Genomic DNA, 21,646 nt, shown 5'->3' on the forward strand with positions numbered 1-21,646 from the left:
GGGTCGCGTCGCGTCGCGTCGTGTGCGGTGTCGGCCCGCGGCGGCGGCGGCGGCGGCGGGGCCCGGCCCGGCCCGGCCCGGCCGTCGGGATCCCCCGGCCCGCTGGAAAACAAACGAACGTTGCTTGTTACAGTTCTCATGCTAACTGGTAAATGCATCTTTTGCAGTAGGTAACGCTGCGTTACACGCTCAGTGTTTTGGGTTTTTTTTCCTCCTAATCGACACAAGTCCCTGGCCCCAAATTCGGGGGTTCTTCAGTGAAGCTTCAGTAGATTCTTAAATACGCAATTTGCTTTCCTACACTTGAACCCTCTGTTGTTGCATTTCACTTCCTTGCTAGCTGAGGTGCCACTTCCATCATTATTTCTCGATTTCCTTTTCTGGTGAGTCTGTGCTTGACAGTAAAGGAATTTCTTGCAGAGAGCGGGAGGACACAGCACGGTTCTTCGTGGTGGCTACCAAGTGTCTGGGCCGTATTGTCATTATGCAAGACAATTCGCAATGATACACTGCAAATTCAGCTATTCCCCAGTGGTTTGCATGCCATCATTGCTGTCTGGTTGTGAATTTGAATTACCGACAGGAATACCTTCCACATACGCAGGTTTATAAGTCAGCATTTCTCAGTGAAATTGCAGCAGTTCCCTGTGAATTGAAAACAATTTGCATTATTACTTACAGCCACATCCATGTGCAGATTTTAAAATACCAGGTCGTGCCATTTTGCAAAACATGTAAGAAGTGGATCTCAGGTGTGCCAGAATGAAAATAACGCTGAGGTTATTCTTTAGGGCAGTCCTCTGACAATTTATTTCCTATTGTAATTGTCTGTTGTGATTTCCTAATTAATTCTGAAGCAGTTTGCCTGGAACCAAATTAAATTAAAACACAGTGTGAAGGCAGAGGGAATTAAAGTATGAGATTTAGGAATGCTTAAGTTTTCACTTGTGAGTAATCTCATTAATTTGCTATGTAAATAAAGCAAAATGCATATTTGAATAGCTACAGCAGTTTGCTATAAAATACTCCTATTCAGAGCCAGAAGTCTTGAACTTTTGCCTGATTTACCTGTTTTCCCATTCAGTTAGGAACTCTGCTTACTGGCTGTAGGAATAGTAATATCTGCTTATTTGGCTTCAGGGAGAAGTGCTCTTTCACAATACCTGTTTGTTTTTGGCTTTCCCTCACCATCCCCCAAAGCTCAGTACTGTAACTGCACCTTCCCGGAACTGATTAGGAAGTCACATGCAGAAATACTGCTGTACAGTCCTCTTTTAGTATGCTGTTATTATCCAGAACTAGAAAGTGGCCTCAATGAGAGGACTAGGTTGAAAGAAAATGAGTGGAGCAAAGAGATACATAAAGATTAGGAGGAAAAGGAATGACGTCAGGTGGGATGCTAAGCTGGTGGCTTTTGCCTTTGTTACTTCTGTAGTCCTTGCTGAGCCCCTTGCCAGCCGTCAGCCTGGACATCTTTCGAGTTGCTTTGATCACTTCTTCCAGCCAGGCCTGTGTCATGGTCTGGCCAGCTTCTGTTCCCCTGCCTGGTCTTTTGGGTCTCCATTTGTGCTTCTCACATTCTTAATACAGATCTCTGCCATCTGAATAAAGTGATAAAAATTACTGCATGTGATATGAGCAGGTAGTAGCAAAGGGCACTCAACATCTGCTTCCATAATAAGCAGAGGCATGAGCCTTTTTCTTTTGGGCCAGGCTATAACAGAAATCAGAGTTTTCCACTTCTCTCCAGAACTAGTAGAGCCATACTTACTGATAACTAAATTCTGCTGGTTTTGTGAAATTTTGCAGTTTGTTGGAGGAATATTATAACTCATAAAAATACAATGAAATACCATCAGACTTAATGGGTCTTATGCTTTTGATCATATACTCAAGAGACTGAGGCCAACTGCGTAGAAATAAATAAAAGGGGTTGGAAAAATGCTTAGAAGGAGGATAGAGAAGCTAAAAAAAGTCAGACGCCACCAAATAACAGAAATGAACATATTAACTTTGAGAAAAAAGAGGGAAAAAGGAAGGTTAAGTGTAGCTTAAATGTGGAGATCATAGTATATTGATTTAAATCTAGTTTTGAGTCATGGCAAGATGACACTTGAGAGAAGTGCATACCTGTGTGCATATAAATTTCCAGAACTGCATCTTCTATGTAGAAGAAATACCCTACGGTCTTCTGTGTTTCTTAAAGTCACAACTTCAATAGTTTTATTTGACTTCATTTACGCAGATTTAATCTGTACCTTTTGCAGATCCATTGCAGAAGAGGCTTCCTGCTTGTCCCATTCACCTGTTCTGTTCAAGTCGATAGGGATGGACAGCATGTTGCTGTCATTCTAGTTTCACAATTCAAAGTGTTCACCATATCCAAGCAATGAAAGAGTAGACAGGGCTGAAGGTGATTATGTTTATTTATGCAAAGCCATCTATTTGTTTCTGTGCCATACTCTTAATGATCTGGGCAGATATACCAAGGTGGCACAGAACTCACCTACCACAGTGGATCTGTGAGAGCCAGCCCACTTCTGGACAAGATTAATCACCTTAAATCAGTACTTACATCACTTAAATCAACTCTTGTGACAGCTCCAGCTTGCTTCATGTTGACCCACTAGGGTATTTGCTTTTCACTTTCAGTATACGGTATTTACAGAATCCAGCTGTGTCATCGCTTAAAGTAATCTAGTCGTCCTCTCCACCCTTCCTGCTCCCCATTTCCTATTGCCCCAAGTAATTGACTGGGCTTTTAGCTAATCAAGTCAAACATTCTTTAGAGCAATTATTTCATAGTCCATCTGTTCACTTAAGGAACCTTTAGTGTCTTTGATCTTATGGCCGGTTTGAGTCCATAGAATATATCCTTATTTAATGAAAATTTTCATGGCTCTATTCACTTTGGTATTTATAGTCTTGTTTAATTCAATAAAATTATGAGAAACCAAGGATCTGCTCCTAAAGTATAGAAGAAGAAGAAGGTATATTGCATCCTTTCTTAGCTCTTCTTCACCTCCAGCGGCCAAAGTGCAACAGGAGGATTTCATAGGCAGAGTGGCACAAACTGCTGTAAAGGGGGCAGGGTGATGCTGATTGACTAAAAGAAGCCGCAGAACAGTGAGCACTCTCCTTTTCCTGCACTGGTTTCTTCACACACCAAATGCTGTATCTGTGCTTCTAGGATATAAATATATCCTCTTGCCTGATCAAAAGCACTTATTTTCTTGATTAGCACTTTTTAAATAGCTCTTGTGGAGAGTTATTACAAACAGTGTGTGTTAGTACACACATTTTTTCTGTAGATCTCTGCAGAATTTCACAGATCTAATTCTGGGATTGATAACTGTAGTAGCAAGATTCTGTCACAACTGGCTTTTGAATGCCGCAATAGACATATCTTTCTGATTAAAGAGATTGTTCTAATTTCAGTAATAAAAAAGGTTAATCATTACAGAAAGTCTGAGATTGGAATCTTAATTTAAACTTTGGTACAGAGTATATGAAGTACATTGTATCTTTTGCAGAAGGAAGAGTTCCAGCTGTAAAACAGTAAGTTCTTGTTTCTTGAGAAAATAATAATGAATGTACTAAAACCTACCTGTTTTAGAGAATAGGATTTATGCAATAAATTTTATAAATTGTGAAACATCATGTAAAATTAGTCAATACATACAGTCCTTTCTTGTGCAAAATTCAGCTGTAATATTCCTACACTGATCCAAAAGTGCTTCCAGATTATATACAGTAGTATCATCTCATATATTTAGAAATTATTTTACAGACTTTTGAAAAATATATCAAAGAAAAAATTTCATTATCTATCTCAGAGACTATTCCATTTGAAAATTAAATAAAGAAATAGATGGATTAAAGAGGAAAAGAAATACACTTTTCTAACTTTGCTATTTAAAAACATTAAAATGCATCATTAGATGTTTCAACCCTTCAAGAAAAAAAGGCAAAAGCTATAAAAAATTGCAAAGGCAGAATTTTGTTTAAGTAGAGTATTACCATGCTATTTGAAAGCAGGCTTAGATAGCAGGAAGTACAGTTTTTGTCTTTAGATAGTGCCACAGTTTTCTGAAGGCATGAGAACTTTAGTGTATGTGCCATATTAGAACATGTAACGTAGTTTGGAAAAAACAAAACAAAACACCAGCATCAAAGGAAAAGACTTTGTGGATGTGTAAGAGTAAATATTTGTGACTCAATTCTTTAACAAAGAATTACACTAAGCATCTTGTTGGTAGAGAAAGGCTGTTTGCATAATGACTTACCTTTTCACACTCAGGCAAAGTAGAGGCCAATCTGCAGAATTTTACAGTGATTTGTTTTTTTGCAATTGGATGTACATGTATATGTGGTTTTATTACCCAGTAATTCATTTATATATTCAGCCACTGGAAGAAGAGGTCCAAGCACTTGCCATTTCCTTAAAGTCTTCTGACTTGGGCTGTTTATGTGTGAACACCTGTTCAGCACTTCAGTTATATGGAAAAAACAAAACTTGACATATAACCAATGTGCCATTTGGTTAAAAATCCTTTAAATCTTTACTAGTAATGTGGAAGTATTGCAGAGATCTTCTGCTTTTCAATGATTTTTTGTATGCATGTTTCTGTTGTTTGATATTTTATTGTTTTCTATTTGTTAGAAGTGAGGTGAATTAATTATTTACTTCTGTTATTTAAAGAATGTTTTTTTCCTTGATCTTTTATCTAATTCCCCTTTCTTAATATGAAATATTAATTGATGCTACCTCTTTCATATTTTGCTTATTTAAAAAGTTTTAGATAACATTTTAATAACAAAGACTATATCTTTCATTTATGTTTGATCAAGGGCATTTTTGTATTAGCTCTTGCCAAGCTAATTAAATTAGAAAAATGTAAGGCCAAGCTTTTAGTTCACCCTGCATTAACGGAACTCATATATTTGAACAAGGCTGTATGGATTTACTTAACAGCCCTCTTGAATTCCTTTTTATAATTATTATTCTCTTGTAAGATTTTCTGCGAAAAATTAGACATCTGCAGTGCTTCTGTTCATGATGTATTTGTTTCTGTTGGGTGCAGCACTGTTTAACTGAAGGATGGCACCCACTCTCAATCTGAAAGAAGCAACTGGCAGCCAAAACTCATGGGGTACTTTGCTACCGGATTTCCCTAAAGGACCACTTTGCAAATATCGTAAGAAAGCTTCTTTCAGTTGGAAGGAAATGGCTCTGTTTTTAGATGGGGAAGATATCATCCAGCTCAAGGTAAGTTTTGCAAGAATTTTAAGCATGTTTTAATTTTGTATAGAGCTATCAGTGTATAAAGCTATGAGTGTGGGTAATTCAGAGTGCTGCTACCTAGTAAAGCTTATTTCATTACTGTCATGAATAGTGGGGAAACCAGCATGTGCTACATTACAGGACTTCAATAAAAATACAGTTCTATAGAAAGAACTATATCATACTAAATAGGGTCTTTTACAATACTTTTACAGTTCACTTAAGCTGATCAAAGTTTATTCCACTGCCAAAAGGAGTATTTTTATCCTGCTTAGATCTGACAAAAGTTCTAATATCTTCTGTGCTGGCAATTAGTACTTGTGTGGCATTATAGTTGCACAGATTAGCTTACCTACCTGGCTGAAAGCTAACTCTACCAATAAAAGAAAACAATTATCAAGGAAAAGAGAGTCTGTGGAAATGTATGACCTGGAGGATGTAGAACTGCCTTTCTTTGGTAGTGGTATAGATTTACATATATTTAACTAATTATGAAACTTCACTGTAGTTACTAAAATCTTAGAAGGTGGATCAGAGAAATCAAAAGTTCCTTGATCTGCATCTGACAGATATACTTAAAAGTCACAGGAAAACAAAGGTACCCTGTGTTTGAATGGGCAAATAGTGCTGTTCATGCAGAGAAATAGTGACCTTAACTTAAAAAAAAAAAAAAAAAAAAAAAAAAAAAAGAAAAAAAAAAAAAGAAAGTGCATAGAATCTTATGTTTTTCTTCCCTCATATTATGGCATTTTCTTCAGAGGAAAGAAGACAACTTGAAAAATCTTTTTAAAAGATATTGCTTAAGGTACTGCATTTTTTTTCTGAATTACATGACAAACAGTTAAGGAGGCATGGATATCTCCAAGACACAGAGACTTGATGGAAAAAAATGCTGTAGCATGTCATCTAAGAAAAAAAAAAAGATCCAAAGTAAAACATTAAAAGATGCACATCCACAGATTGAACGTCCGTACACAGCAATCGTGTTAAATGGAGTACATTTCTGCATTTTTTCTTGGAAGCAGAGCAGTTGTGGCAGCCTAATGCCTTTAGCCTTATAGCATATTTCTAACAATTTAATCCCTGAAGCTTTACCTTTGTGCTCAGATTGAGGGCCGTTGTTCTTTAGAGTCCTGCCAACCACTTCACAGTGAAATAATGAGGCAGCTGTAAAAGCCAAGTTGTACAATACCACTCTCTTATATTCAAAGTGAATCAGTTGTACACTACTTCATGACTAAGACACTTTCATAAAATTGAGCTGCATGAACTATATATATAATGTTGGACTGTTTAAATGTGTTTTTAAATTCTGGGGAGTTTTGGTTTAGTCTATAAAGTTACCTCTTCTGTCAAACCATTGTAGTTTGAGGCCTAGTGTTGTACTAGGAGACTATTAACTTGTGTTGTTAATGCCCTTGGATAAATGTTCTCATGTCAATTTTTTTCCTCCCTCAAGAATAGAATCTTCTCTGCTTTAGAAAATGATCCTTTCTTTGCACATCATCCTGGAGAAGATTTGAGCCATGAGAAATATCAGGAGCTGACATTCCTGCGCTGTAAAAGGCTGTTTGAGTATGACTTTCTTACTCCACAAGAGATCACAGAGAAACCATTAAGGATACTAAATATGATTGACTGTTTGGGGATGTATGATTGGTCTCCATGTCTCAAGTATTTTTTACATTGTGGTGTAAGTACAGTTCAAAAAGGTATGCTGATGTCTATTTAAATTTAAGTATCTTGTGATAGCATAATTCTGTTGCTTTCTGCCTATTTTATTAAAGCAATATCTTTGCATAGTATATTTCTTTGTTTTTAAGAATCAAATTGAGTTACTATTTAAAAGAGAAGAGCTGGAGAGCTATGAGATGACATTCGTAGATACTTGTCGTTACTTCCTGTCTTCATTGGAATCCTGCAGAGGAAAACTGAAGTGGTATGGGCAGAGTCACAGAAAGATATTTTGACATCTGCAGCATCATCATCTTTTTCTTTTGTTGCCTCTTGTGCATTTTCTCTGTAGTAGTAGCAGCCAAAAGAACTTGATTATATGTGCCTCAGTTGGTGTCTTTGTTACAACACCAAAAACAGATATCATAAACTTTCTTGCCTCACCACATGATGTATTCAGAAGAAATGAAAACCTGTAAAATGATCCTCACTGACATCAACGGTTTGGGGTTGTGTTTATCAGCTGCCCCCCTGTTGTCTTCCAGAAAGAACACTTTACAGAGCTGGTCAAATAATATTAGCTGAATTAATTCATTAGCACTAATCACAGAACAGAGGAGGGTTAGAGAATGACAGTTTTCTTATGTGAATACCTATTCAGAAAGGTAGCTTTAAAAACAATAATTTTGTCTGTTCTTGAAGCAGCTATCTTCTGTTTTTGGGTCATGTACAGTGAAACAAACTAAAATACTCTTAAAGCTCTACTCAAGTAGACATCCAGAAGTACAAGTGGAAAGCAAGCTCAGTAAGCATTTTGAAGAGCTTGCAATGAATGCTTGAACAGGTTAGAACTGTAAAAAATTGATCATATTAGGAAAGTACTGCATTAATGGGCCATTCAGTCTTTGGTCTCTTTGATGAGTGTTTTTCCTCCTCAGAGGGCATTCAAACTTTTGTAAAGGGGCTATGATAAGATGAAATCTTGACTTATGTCCTCAAGGTGTAGTGTAAGTAGTAGTTTACTGTGCAAGCTACCTTCCTGAGTTTCTCTGATGGGCATCGCTATTACAAACCATTCTGTATGTGCAATTTGTGCTTTCCAGCATGAGGTCATGGATTTCACTCATAGTTCTCTGTTTTTACAGGTATTTGCAGGTACAATTTTGAGTGCTTCTAAGAGGTTTGCAGACTTAGTGAAACAAGTATATAACATGGAGGTAATTTTTTCTTATGAAAACTTCTGAGAACTTTTGAACTTCTTATGGACTTATGAGTATCAGATACTGTTAAAATTACTTCAGTACCTGCATCTTTGTGTCATTTCTGATCTCTTTAGGTATCTATGTGCTTCTAAATAGCAAAATAAAAGACCAAGGAGCAGATTCAAGCACTGAGCCATAACTGTCTTCACTGCTAATTGTTACATCACTTTGTGGAGCTGTTTTAAGCTGTCCAAGACAACATGCAGAAAAAGTTTGGAGAAAGTTCATCCCAAGGACTTCTCCCAAAAGGCAGTATAAAATGAGACTGCCCCAGTTTTGTCTCCTTCTACAGTCCTGTAATATAACCTAGCAGGTTTTACGTTCTTGGATACTCCCATATCCACATCATACACTTGCAAGCTTTTCATGATGTTATAAAAAAAACATTCTGATACTATGGACTGAAAAATAATTATATCGTATGGCCACAGAAATACCACATAGAGTCCAAAGGACAAAGTCCTTCACAGAGTAACTACCGCCAATCTGATCTAGAAAGAGCCAATCCTAAACAGTTTCTCATGTCTATGCCATTTGACTATGTGGTCAGAGTTCACTCTCTGGCCTCACTCTCCTTGATTTTGTAAGACAGATATATGTTCTGAGAGCACTCATATTTTCCTGAGCTTCATACTTGTTTTGTTATTCTTTACCAGTTTTTGTCTTGTTATTGTCAACCACTTGCCATCCTTATATATTTAACTGTCTTTCTTAAATTATGTGCTTATCTCTCAGCAAATAGACAGCAATATACTGATGTGTAATCCTAATTGGATACTGCATGTTAAGATCAGGATGAGTTCTGTTAATGATCCTCAGTGTAAGCAAAAGCCTGGGGATACGCATTTGCAATGTTAAGGTTAGATCTGCTTGGTTTCTTAAAACTGTAAGTCACTATCCAACAGCTGGATTTTCAATCATTTGAAAGTCTTCTAGTTTTAACTGCCATATTAAACTACACTTGAATTGTGCCTTATGTCTCCTTATTTAGATTTTTGGATGTTTTGCTCTTACTGAACTCAGCCATGGGACTAATACAAAAGGCATACGAACAACTGCCACATTTGACAGCAGCACTCAGGTTAGTCTGTAATGCTCTGTTATTTATTAACAAGGCACGTTCAGAGACAGCCCTTTCTCTTTTTCGTGTATTTCTAAGAGAAAAATATTGATTCCTGCAGAGAAAATATAGGAATTTCAGCAGTTAAGCATTTTCCCATGCAGGTTCCCAATGTTTTCAAAACAATAAAAGTGTTCTGTGGTAGTATTTTTGACTAATGCAAATCAGTGAGTTTATTACTCAGAAAACTTCCAAGAAGAAGAAAGGATAGTACTTCAATTTTCACACAGCAAAACAAAACACATAGAAGTGAAATATTATGTATCAATATTTACAGTAATTTCTCTTTCCATGTAAAAGTAGTTATTATAGCTTTGGGATATGATATAAGGATAGAATCGTTCGCTTTGTTACATCTCTTAAGGAAGAACTGGACATGCAGATTAAATTGTCTTTTCTTCAAAAAAGAAGGCTTTATATTTAAAGGTTAGAATTATTTCCTGAGGATGCGAAAAAAGAAGTATTAAAAAAAGAGGTAACTAATAAAAGATTATCAAAAATACCCAAAGCAGACAACAATAAAGTGCTCTGTTTAGTAAGATATTGTTTACTATTCGTAGTTGGCTTATTGAAACCATCACTATTGCAGAAATGAATTCGTCTTCTTAACAGTTTTTTCAGTAAATGGATAGAACTCAGCCTAATTTTGCATTTATTTTTGCATTACCAAAACAGAAGTTAAGAGAGGAGTTAATAGAAGTTACTCTCCGTCTTTATCATCTGTATTCTTGGGTTATGCAAAGTTAAACTTAAAGCTAGTTATTTGATGTCCCTAAAAGGTAGACTTACCATCTTCCTCCAAAGGCTGTAGCCTTTAATGGCAGTCTAAGGAACAGAACTGTGTGTTGTTATTATTAACAAACAAGCTGTACATCATTAAGATTACATTTCAAAAGAATGAAAAATATGAATCATAGATTTTAAACATAAGCATTGTATATCTTTCAGTAGGTCAACATTCCAGTCTGCGTTTTTCCTGCATACAAGCAATTAAAAAATCATTTAAGTAGTATGTGGATAATCAGATCACTGTCCTAAAAAAAACCTTGCAAGACTGGCAGCATGCAAAGTTCTATTAAAATAAGTGGAGGTTTATGCTGGTGTAGAGTGCACTGCAGTAAAAGAGATTGAAGTGACTGTATCTTTGATAAGATCATGAAGCTATAGTTTAGATTTCTTTTACATTCAGAAAAATGTGCTAGAAATGTGCTCCTTAGAATCTAAAAACCTGAGTGTTGGAAGCTATGTCTACATTTTAGGGTACATGCATTATCATATCCACTTCAGCATGTGCACTCTTCATGGTTCCCGAGTTGTCCAAGCTGGGAAGTACGCTGCCTTTCAGACTGTCAGCCAGGATTCCTTTCTGTAGAAAACTGCACAAGAAGGAGATGGTCCTTGTACAAGTTTCAACCCAACATGGACCCATAGCCCTACTTTGCATATCTTAACTCGGGATCTAGAAAAGGCTGCTGAGGCCCTCACTTTGCTTTCTCAAAATGAGTAGTTTAAAAGTTGAATTTAGGCCTTGCAATGAAGTCATGAACTTATTCTTTAAATTTGTCTCTCCAAAGTTAAACACAGGATAAAAAGAGAGGTCTCACACTGTTAAAATCAGGAATAGAGTGAAACCCTGGCAGTTAATGGCCATTTTCAAAACATCATCATGCTCATGAACAAGATTAAAGTAATTATATGCTGATTTTTGTGATTCATATAACTTTGCTCACTTGTTTTTTGTGGATACAGGAATTTATCATCAACACTCCTGATTTTGAAGCTGCAAAGTTCTGGGTTGGTAATATGGGGAAAAATGCCACTCATGCAGTTGTGTATGCCCAACTCTATACTCCTGATGGACAATGCCATGGATTGCATTCCTTTATTGTACAGGTAAGATAGGAATATTGTTAGTCATTTGGGAAGGGGGACAGGGTTCAAATTAAAGTTTTCTGTTATGCTGTTATTGATGTCTGACTAGCAGATTCTTTGGTTAATACCGTCAACATTTACTGCAATTGTATCAAGCATACTGGTTTTAAATGTTCACTGTTTTTATGTGATGATTGATGGCCAGTTTTGTAATGTCAATTTTCTGTAAATGGAAAATAGAAAAGAGCTGAAAAGCCTCCAGATTATCACACTACATATGCAGTTAGAAATAACCTATGCCATATGAAGTCATGAAAGTCTTAGATGAGGCTTAAGGTGGATTATGTCTGTCCATGCTGCAAGATTATCTACATGAAAACAAGTTTTTACCACAGAGATTAGTTTATAAGATAAAAGGCATTATAAAATATGCCGGTGCATTAGGAAAGTCGTAAACAATAAAATAAACTGATTGTCAATGGAATGTGATTTATGACAAAATCAAGGAAAGACACAAAACTGCTACCTAAAAGTTCTGTTGATTTCTGCTATGTCTGTGTAGACCAGAGGAAGGGTCTAATGCTAGTTTGATGAGGGAGATATTCATGCTTAAGCATATTTTAACAGACTGGTGTAATTACTGTCATATTACTTAAGCCTTTTTCACTGTGGGATCTATGTCTTGAAAGAGGTGTATCAGTACAAGTTACATCCAGAATTATGTGCTTGGAGAAGCAGGAAGCTTTGTTATGTTAATAACAGAATACAAGTTGGGAGTATTTTCACTGTTTGAAAAGTACAACCAAGTATTGTCTCACAACTAAAATACTATTTTGTTCCATTTCTATGCAGATTCGAGATACAAAAACTCTTCTACCAATGCCAGGTGTGATGGTAGGTGACATAGGAAAGAAAGTCGGGCAGAATGGATTGGATAACGGGTAAGTCAATCCATCTGAATGAGGCAACATGCCAGATTGTGTCACACTGTAGTGGTGCAAATATCTTCCAGTGTCAGTTCTGTACTTCTGAGGTACTTACTAGTGGTTTTAATTTGCTGTTATTTACAAACAAAACACACAAAAGGCCTTGAGGAATCTTGAATTTCAGTATTTACTACTCTAGTTAGAATACAAAGTACCACTGATACTCTAGCGATAAGCCCCAGTTTTACAGTCATAGATTCTACAGCGAGAATAACGAAAAACCCCCACAAAGTTCTGAGGAAAGGCAAAACAACCTCTCTTGCTATTTCGGTGAAAGCGCTTAGTTGTTTACTGCCTGTTTCAGTTTCTAGCCCACAGGAAAGACCAGACATGCTTTATTGTTAGTGAAGACAAAAGATTAATGAAACCCAGGAGGGAGCTAGCAATCGTGTTTAAACCTTGGGATTCCTGGACTAATCCTATCCACTGCATAACAGAAGGGTAAAGTTAGTTGTTTTTTCTTTTGTTCTCTGGATACAATTTAATCTATCATACTTGTTGCTCGAAAGACTTCTTTCCCTTAAGTCAGGAGAACTGGTATGAATAACACTATTAAAAATAAATTGTAGAAACTGAGTTAAGAGCTATTATAACATTAAATAAGACCTTTACGGACCAATTAAGAGTGCATTAAATGGTGAAAAAATAAGTTGCTTCATAATGACACATAACTGCCCTGCTTTACAAAGTTGTTGAGTGTGTAAGGATGGGGAAGCAACTGACACTCCCTTAAAATGTCTTTACTAATAACTCCATAACAAATATCAGTTTGTGGTGTATTCTGACAACAGCTGACCTATTTCTTTTTTCTCCCAGGCTTTTCTTGCTGCCTGTGGGTACTAAAGGGGGAGGGTATAGGCTTTCCGTAATAACTAATCAAATAACTAAGCAACAGGTTTGCAAGATTCAGATCCTCCTGAAAATGTATGAAAATGATGCACCAAGTTTTCCAAAGTACCTATTTATTAAATTATCTGAGCTAGGAAATAACAGAATGCTCAGAAGTAGCAGCAGGTAACTTACCAGAAAACTAAGCTCATGCTATTCAGCATGATCAAATTTAGATCTCAAACCAGAGGATGATTAGCCATCATAATATTAAGATGATACAGTTTTTGTGTTCTTAATCCAAAATTGAAATAATGAAGTACCTGGGATCCATTCTTGATGGCTGTAGCATTTAATTCGTATTAAATAAAGACAAACTGAAACATAGGAGATCAAGAGAAAGTTAGACAAATTAAAAGCAAGAAAACAAGGATGGACTTACCCTACCACAGCAGCATGAAATAGAATAGATGAAGGGAATGGTTGTAGATGATTCTTGAAACAGCATTTCATTTTCATTCACTTGTCAAAAGAATAGTTATAGTGCCAACATTGGGACAAATAAGTTTTCTTATCAGGTGGCTGTTTATTGCTGGAGCTGCTTATGGACAGATGGTTAGGTTTTCCTGATTTGTTTACCTTTTCCCAGAGCATCGTGAGCAGGTATGGCTCTACTTCACTATCCAAAAGAATCTAATGGGGAGGAGGTATAACAAGGAAATTGTGGTAGATGCCCACATAAAGGCAACTATAAATCATACTGTACACACTATGATTTTAAACCCTCTATTATTTGTATAGCTTTGTGTAAAAAAAAGATAGTAAAATAATAAGGAGAGATGGGGAACTTACTACTTTGTTGTTCTTTTTGTTGATTCAGTTGATTATAGATATATGTGTTTTCCTTAATACATGAAGCTGCAATAAACAAAGTATATACATCCTAAAATATCCTGCTGATACAACGGCTTTGGCTGGTTTTCCAGAAGGTCATAGGTCTTCTGTAGTTTTTTTGTTTTGTAGTGTTATCTGCTTCTGATGTCCCAAATGTCCTGCAGTGTCAAATACGGCACTGACATTCATATTTAAGCCATTGATTCTCATTGAGGCTCTGTTGCATAAAGACACAAAAGAAAGAAAGAAAGAAAGCATATAGTAAATGAAGTTTTTTAAAATGTTAAAAATGAACTGGGTTTTTTTTTGTTGGTTTCTTTTTATGCCTGCAGCTGCATTACAAACTGGTAGCCACCAGATGGCACCACAACATGAGCCTACGTGAGTAATGTAAATGTACTTCAGCTTCATGCTAAGTAGAAATGGACAAATTTTGCTGTTTATTTTTAATTTGGGTATAGTCTTAAGCACAACATGAGGAAGGAAGAGAGGATGCCAAATTTGGTGTACAATTTGTATATTCATGTGTTCATCTAAAGTTTGTCTGTATATCCATATGAGAGTATGGATGCAAGACTACTGTGTGCTTGTCACATGTCTAAGATGCACAGGATTTTAAAACCTGTTTTTTTTTTTTTTTTTTTTTTTTTTTTTGGCTAATCTAATGAAAAAAATATATCAGTTCTTAAAATACAGACAATGGCTTGTAATGCATCCAAAATGATAATACGCATAATACATTGCAAATAAGAGATAACAATAACTCTTTATCTTAGTGTTAAAAGGAATCTGGTATCTTAGTTATGATACCACCAGTCATTTAAAATAATCATACGGTATTCTAATCTTTCTGTTTACTTTGCCTATGCCTTTTGAAAATCTATTACCATTATTTCCTGCACAGCAGTGTCTAGGGAGCCCCAAACATAGATTTAGATAGCTAAGTATATATAAAGATAATCCTTGCACTAAAAAGATTAAGAAATCAACAACAGATTAATATGAGAGATACACAAGGGAGGCCCAGGATACTGAAAGACACCCTTCATTCTGCTGAAAACTATAGGAGGTTGTTGTCCAGATGTTCCTCAACTAGATTATTTGAAGAGGTTTGAGGCTAGGTGCCAACACTGTTCACAAGAGTTAGTTTTCCCTGAGTAACCTTCTTGCTCAGAAGAATAACATAACATTTATCTTGTTACACTCAGGATAAATGGTAAGAATGGATGTGATAGCATAGGGAAGATGTTAGAGATCTATAATATTTTATTTGAAGAACTTCTTGCTAAGATTTTTCGATATGCATACACACAGTTAAGCTCCTGAGTGCACATATGGAATATGGAGAAAAAATTCCAGAGATTCCTAGGAAAACTCAACTAATTTGTGCTATGTAAGAGAACCAAGTAGGTGATTGTAGCCCTTTGCGTTTTGAAAACTGTAAATCTGTTGGGTTGTTTGCCTGAAGGGTACTTTCTTGCTAATGCAAAGTACACTCTATTATCAGTAAGGGAAGAAAGTTAGGAAGCAATGTAGGAATTTTTGCAGTGTAAACCCATTTGACTAGCCTGCTTCTTAGAAGTCTGTCTTTTCAAATAATTCTCACAGCTTCATAACTGGGATGTCCTAAAATTACTTGGCTTTTGCGAGCCATTACAAAAAAGACAAAATTACTTGAAATTATTTTAAAATATTTTCCTATCTCTAGGCCATTCATACACATTTTATGTAATAAATACATGAAATAAAAATGAAACTCCAGTTTTTCATATGGTAGGCTTGGATTATTCTTTGTTTTGGTACCAAAAAAAATCAGGTTGCCACCAGAGGATGCCAGTGCTTCAGTCTTAATTTTTATAATATAAAGGTGTCCACTTGTTGCTAGTGGTCTGGGATTCTTTGAAATGTGCTGTTCACTAAACTCTGAAAATGGAAGTAGATGGGAGAAAAAAAACAGCTGCCAAAAGGAAACTGGTATTTGAGATCTGGAGGCTTTTCAGTAATATGCACAGCAGGTATAAGAGGAGAGGAACAAAAGACAAGAGCTTGGGTGAGGTGAATTTCTATTTCTTCTCTTTGATTTTTCAACAATTACCTGCCTACTCTGGTTAACATAACAACATCAGCAAAGTCACCCATTACTGCAGTGCATGTCAGCAAGTGCTGCCACTGAGTCAGTAGTAACTCTAGTTCATGTCCAGTTGGAACTAGTGGCAAACTTGCTTTCCTTGCACCAGAAATCACAAAGAGAAATAAGACACCCAGCTGAGTCAGTACAGAAAACAGTTTGAAGAGCAGGTAAAATTATGTTTCTAAAGTGATGCTTAACATGCCAGCCTTTGTAAAATACACTCTCTGCTGGTTCAAATGTATCTGCTGCCAGTGGAGATTTTATGTAGACAAAACCTATCACTAGAAGAACTAGTGAAATGATGGCATCATTAGCAAAGATAAAGCTGTTTATTTTAACTGACTTGTTTGTGGGAGAGAAAAGGATCTTTCTGGTGGAATATTCTGAGCTGTATTTAATTACAGTAATGGACTTTGGAAAACTGAAGCTTTTTCTTAGCTTTTTAACCGTCTTTCACATTCAGTTAACATGTGTGATCTCTCCACACGTATGACATGTGCTAAGACATTCAGTACTTCCTCTAACAAAATAATTGAAGCCAGATTCAGTATTCTAGATACTGAAAACAAAACAAAATAATCAAGAGGAAATGAGTAAGGGAGAATATACTGGACAGAAAAGCAGTAAGTGGTGTAAAAATAACCCTCATGGAAAGATTGCAGGTTCTGAAAGTCCTCAGTACAATTCCTTGTGTGTTTGCAAAAACGGTATATATCACACAACTTTCAATTCTCTGTAGATTATTTTTAAATATTATTGTTTGTTTGTTGGTTAGTATTTCAGTATCATGCCAGAGTTCCCATAATAAATTAGGGTTCTACTATTCAGTTTAAATGTAGAACAGACAAAAATCTAGTCCTTCAAAAGGTTTTTGTCTCCTAGTATTTATGCTGTTAGCTCTTATTTAGATTTTTCATTGGTTGCAATTATTTCACTGGGAAGATAGGAGCTGTAATGGATTGCTGGAGCCTAAATACTGTCGTTGAGCACAATTGCACAATCTGAAATTGTTCAATGAAGGTAAATCCCATGCACAGTTCCTTTCTGCTGGTTGTTTCTACTCTCGCATTGCCTTTTTCCTTGTGCTGGGACAAACATTTGTGTAGCTGTGTAGTGGACTCAACTAGGGAACTGGAACTGTCTGAAAACTAATCCCCCCACCCGCCAAAACTTGGCGGTTTTCAGCCAGATCGTTTGTCAAGTCTGGTTCACTGCAAGGCCACGGAAAGAACTATGCCAGGACAAAGAAGGGGACCGTACAGGGATGAAAATAAGAAAGCAAGCATAGAAATCAGTCCTACTTTCCAATAAACAGGCTTACACTTGCTTAAGATTTTTTTGAACTATAGCCTCTGACCATAGTTGCAAGCAATTGCATAAAGAGCAGTAGTAATGAAGAGAGCATAAAATAAAAACACGAAGTTACATATATCTACTGTTCTCAATCAATGTTAACAGTGCTGCTTGCACAGTTAAACCAAGTATTTTGCAAGACATATCCTGTTTATTTGCAATTTAAACCTAAGTGGTGATTTTGCAGTGAATCATTAGTATTTCTCTGTTACGCCTTCGAACACTGAGGTTCCACTGCCAAGGTGAAACATTGTACAAATACACCCATGCTGTGCGTATAAGTAAGACATGATCACATTGCTAAAGAGTACTTTCTCATTCTCGCCTCATTTTTGTCACTTACAAGTACTTCAGAACTGGCCTGGTTCATTGCAGTGCCTTTCACACCGACCAGTAATCCTGAGGAGAAGAAAGGTGAATTTATATCTGGTCATATGCTTGTTTTATCGCCCACAGAAATAAGACCTATATCTACAGTGAACTTCAAACATCCTTTTTCTTTTCCTTAGCAGAGCTCTGTCCACTCTAAACAATTGCAGAAATCTGCACATCCAGAACTCATTGCAGGACTGGTACTTAGACTAAAAGAACTTCAGGGTGAGAGGGTCTTTGTGTCTTTATGAAATCCATTAAGATAGGATTAGGGGACCTCTAAAATGGTATGTTGTTTTATCCCAGCTGTTCAACATTACTGTTACAAGCTGAATTATTACTTTAGTGCCTTGACTATAGAAACTGGGCCTAAACTACTGCCTTGCATAGTTTTTCCCAACTTCTCTGTCGCTCTTCTCAACTCTAACCTTTCTGTGAGTTTTCAGTTTGGAATATGTGGCTGTTTTCTTTCTCTTCTACAAGTTTTTCACCAACCCTCTTAAGTATTATTCTTCCCAAGGTTTACTGTATCCTATGGACAGCTGTGAGATCGCTTGACTAGTCTTCCAATACCATTCACCTGCTTCCTGTTCCTGGCTAGAAGGATTAAAGGAACTGTCACTGTACCATCTCTAACGTACTCAGTAACAAAAGCTGGCAGAAACAGCATTTCAGTGGGTTTGAAATTCACCAAAGTATGCTTGGGCTATTTGTACCATAGGTAACAGCCTATTAATTGAGTACTGGCAAAAGGAGTTTGTAGCTTTTCCAGGTGCTCCTTTTTTATCCACATTACTGCAGACCAGATGAATTATTATTGCATGATTTAAAGTCAATAGGATTAACTTTGCTTGAAATGTTCCCTAAACTACTGGCCAAAGGACCCTAACAAGAATGCTGCTTTTGGAATAGTGCTTGACTCTGCTCAGCTAATAGAAATGTGTATATAACACATTTTTTACGCATATATATATGTGTGTGTGTATGTTCAAACACATTTGTTTTACCTACTTGCTACATGCTGAAAAATTCACATTTATTTTGTATGTTATATGTAAAATATCATGCCTTAGGCATTGCTAAAGGTACACCAGTATTTAGTTGTTGCTAAAATGTTGGGGTTATTCTGTGAGTATGGCTGTCACATCGAGATGCACATGTACTCACTAGAACATACATGTGCACTGGACTGATGAAGGGTTGTAAGTGACAGAAATTTAAAGAGCAGAGAGTTCATTATTTATAGAAAGAGAAAACATTGTGGAACCAGAGCCATAAAGAAGGCATGTTATTTTCTTTTCCATTTTTAAATATGAATTTTACCAAAGACAGCAGTTAAGCACTGGCTCTCCTAACCACCAAAGTACAATTTGCAAATCAAGACAAAATGACTTGGGGCAGTTTGTTTTACAAATCCAACTGTGGAGTACCTACCATTTCCTACAGAATGTCAGATTAGATGGTCTGGTAGTTCTTTCTGATCTTGAAATTTGTGGTCCTATGAATTATCATGACCAAAATCACACAGCTGGAGGCAAATACAGTAGAAAGAATCATACTGTATATATTTAAAGTGACAGCTGTTTATCCAAATGCAGAAAGATTTTTTTATCTCAGTCACACTAATTGCTATGCAGAAGAGGCAGTGGAGTTTTCAAACCCATGGTCATGTCATCACCACATGCAACTTAGCTGTTTTCCAGACTTGCTGGTACGTGATATTCCCATGACAGTATACACAGTTCCATTATTGTGAGATATTTCTACTTTTCTTCAATTTCTTTAAGGGGATTTTCTCCTAAATGTGTTGACAGATGTGGTCCATGCCTATTCATTATGCTTTCTGGGTTAATAAGCATTAGAAATGTGATCTTTGACTTCGTTAAATCTGATTATTTATTTTTAATGTGTTCTGATACCAAGTTCAAATTGGCCAGTATGTCTAATGATTACAAAGTAAGATTTCAAATAGCATAAAAATTCTTGGAGGAAGGTCCTAACAGGAGTTGGCAGTCATATCACAAAGTCATCTAAGTCTCAGGTTCTGTAAGTTTCTGTTTTTATTTTCATCACTAGTGCTTACGGACAGTATATTTTATTTCTTTACTCATGGGAATTTTCTGTGGGATTTGTAATTGCTTATTCTGTCTCCCTTTTTTGCTTCTTAATTTGTACCGTTTTTTATGTGCATTTATTTTGATAGTACCTCACAGAAAAAGGAGGGAATGATGCATCTGTAACGGACAATATGATAGAAAAATTCTGTACTCTCAAAAGCTATTTCAGTGTACTTTATTTAAACTAATTTTCATTAAGAAAAGAGATTGTTATTATAATACGATTGCAAATTCAATATTCTGGTGTACTGCTTATGAAATACATGGCTATGCATATTTTATTTTTTATCAAAATAATTCTAGATAACCTTTTATCTAGTACAGAAGTAGCTATATTATACTTACGTCTGACAGATTATAACAGAACCTGCTACAAGATTATTCTTCCTTTCCTACAAAAGACTTCCGATAAGTTTAACTGTTTGGGATTTTACTGCAGTGGGTTGAAGTGGGTAAAATACTTAGGTTATATTGGTAGGTGTTTCATTTGGCACGTATCTGCAGCATATCCAATATTAATAGACTTGAATTTTCTAAATGTGAAATGTTAGTAGATTTGAATTTGCTTTTTAAGAACTGTAGAGCTGCAAGCAAGTATCAATATGAATAGTTTTCCACAGCTGCACACCTCTGCTGAATGAATTGAACTGATTGCTATAGTGTAAAACACAAAAAAGATAATCTGTAGGCTTGTTGATTGTCATGATTACCATGAATCTTCCCATTTGTCATATACAGGACTAAATATACTCCCAAGTGTGTATTTGCAAAGAGAAGGCCAAGAAATGGAGCCCTTTGAAAGTTCTTCATAATTTGTGCCCAAAATAGTGTATCATTGCTCTGTTATGCCAACTGCTCTTTTAAACTGTCTCATGATTCCAGTTTTTGTAGCCCATTCAATAGCTTTTTCGAGAGGTATTTCATTGCTTTCTTCTGTGCATCTTTTCCTACTTGGGAGGGACCCTTTGTAAACATCTGTGAAATTACCTTACTTTCATCACTCAAATTCCTTCTTTATATTCTTGTTTGCCCTCGTGGCTTACAAAAAAAAAATGACAATGGCTAGCTACCAACATGCTGTGCAGTTACTATATCATGCTAGTATTCTTCTGTAGTTAATATCTGCCTCACCGTTTGTTTGAACACATTCATATCTTCCTGCCTTATGCTTGGATTGTAAGAACTTAGGAGCAAACACATTCTTGTACTTCTAGGGCAGTACGGTATCTAGCAAAATGGGATGCTAAAGTAGGGCCCTAAATGCACACTCACTCTCCTGTAATTAAAATAATTAGTAATAATTAAAAAAACTTGAGTGTCTCTAACATGCATACTACTACTTAAAAATATTGGAGTTGATGTGTTAATCGTGATAGGTTTTATTTGGGATGTAGGAAGCAGAGAAAATACATTTAACCAGAAGATCTTTCTTGATGAGCTTTTTGTTGTAGATGACCTGAAAAAGATATTAATGAAGATGGTTGTAAGATTTTTGTAAAATCTGAATTTGCTTCTGCCACCAAGTAGTGTTGTCTCACTGAAACTGGTGCTCACTAAAGCACTTCTTAGCATGAATAAGGCTAGTAAGCAGCTGGTTAGGATAGCATACTTTTTTCAGTGCCTAAGCCTGAAAATACTCTGTATCTCGAAGGCTGAATAAATTCAGTATGCAGATATGTTTCCTTGGAAACAACTCGTAATTTTAAAGCACAGGTAGCAATGCAACCCTTATGTAATTTATTAACGTAAAAGA

The 21,646-nt window shown here is 36.2% G+C and overlaps 1 protein-coding gene across 3 annotated transcripts in view; it reads left to right on the forward strand.

Annotated features, from left to right (window-relative positions):
• Nucleotides 1-21,646, forward strand: part of ACOX3 (acyl-CoA oxidase 3, pristanoyl) — a 43,439-nt gene that overhangs the window by 245 nt on the left and 21,548 nt on the right. The window contains exons 2-8 of one of the 3 annotated variants that reach the window (XM_062575285.1): nt 3,534-3,558; nt 5,085-5,269; nt 6,744-6,977; nt 8,104-8,175; nt 9,212-9,301; nt 11,090-11,233; nt 12,065-12,153. In XM_062575285.1, the coding sequence (XP_062431269.1) occupies nt 5,102-5,269; nt 6,744-6,977; nt 8,104-8,175; nt 9,212-9,301; nt 11,090-11,233; nt 12,065-12,153 (797 nt within the window). In that variant the 5' untranslated portion in view covers nt 3,534-3,558; nt 5,085-5,101. Of the gene's footprint in view, nt 1-84; nt 149-3,533; nt 3,559-5,084; nt 5,270-6,743; nt 6,978-8,103; nt 8,176-9,211; nt 9,302-11,089; nt 11,234-12,064; nt 12,154-21,646 lie in introns of those variants that run through there. The other 2 variants (XM_062575286.1, XM_062575284.1) reach the window with 2 other exon arrangements.

The sequence above is a fragment of the Rhea pennata genome, chromosome 4 (genome assembly GCF_028389875.1).
Source record: "Rhea pennata isolate bPtePen1 chromosome 4, bPtePen1.pri, whole genome shotgun sequence".
NCBI classification, from domain to species: Eukaryota; Metazoa; Chordata; class Aves; order Rheiformes; family Rheidae; genus Rhea; species Rhea pennata.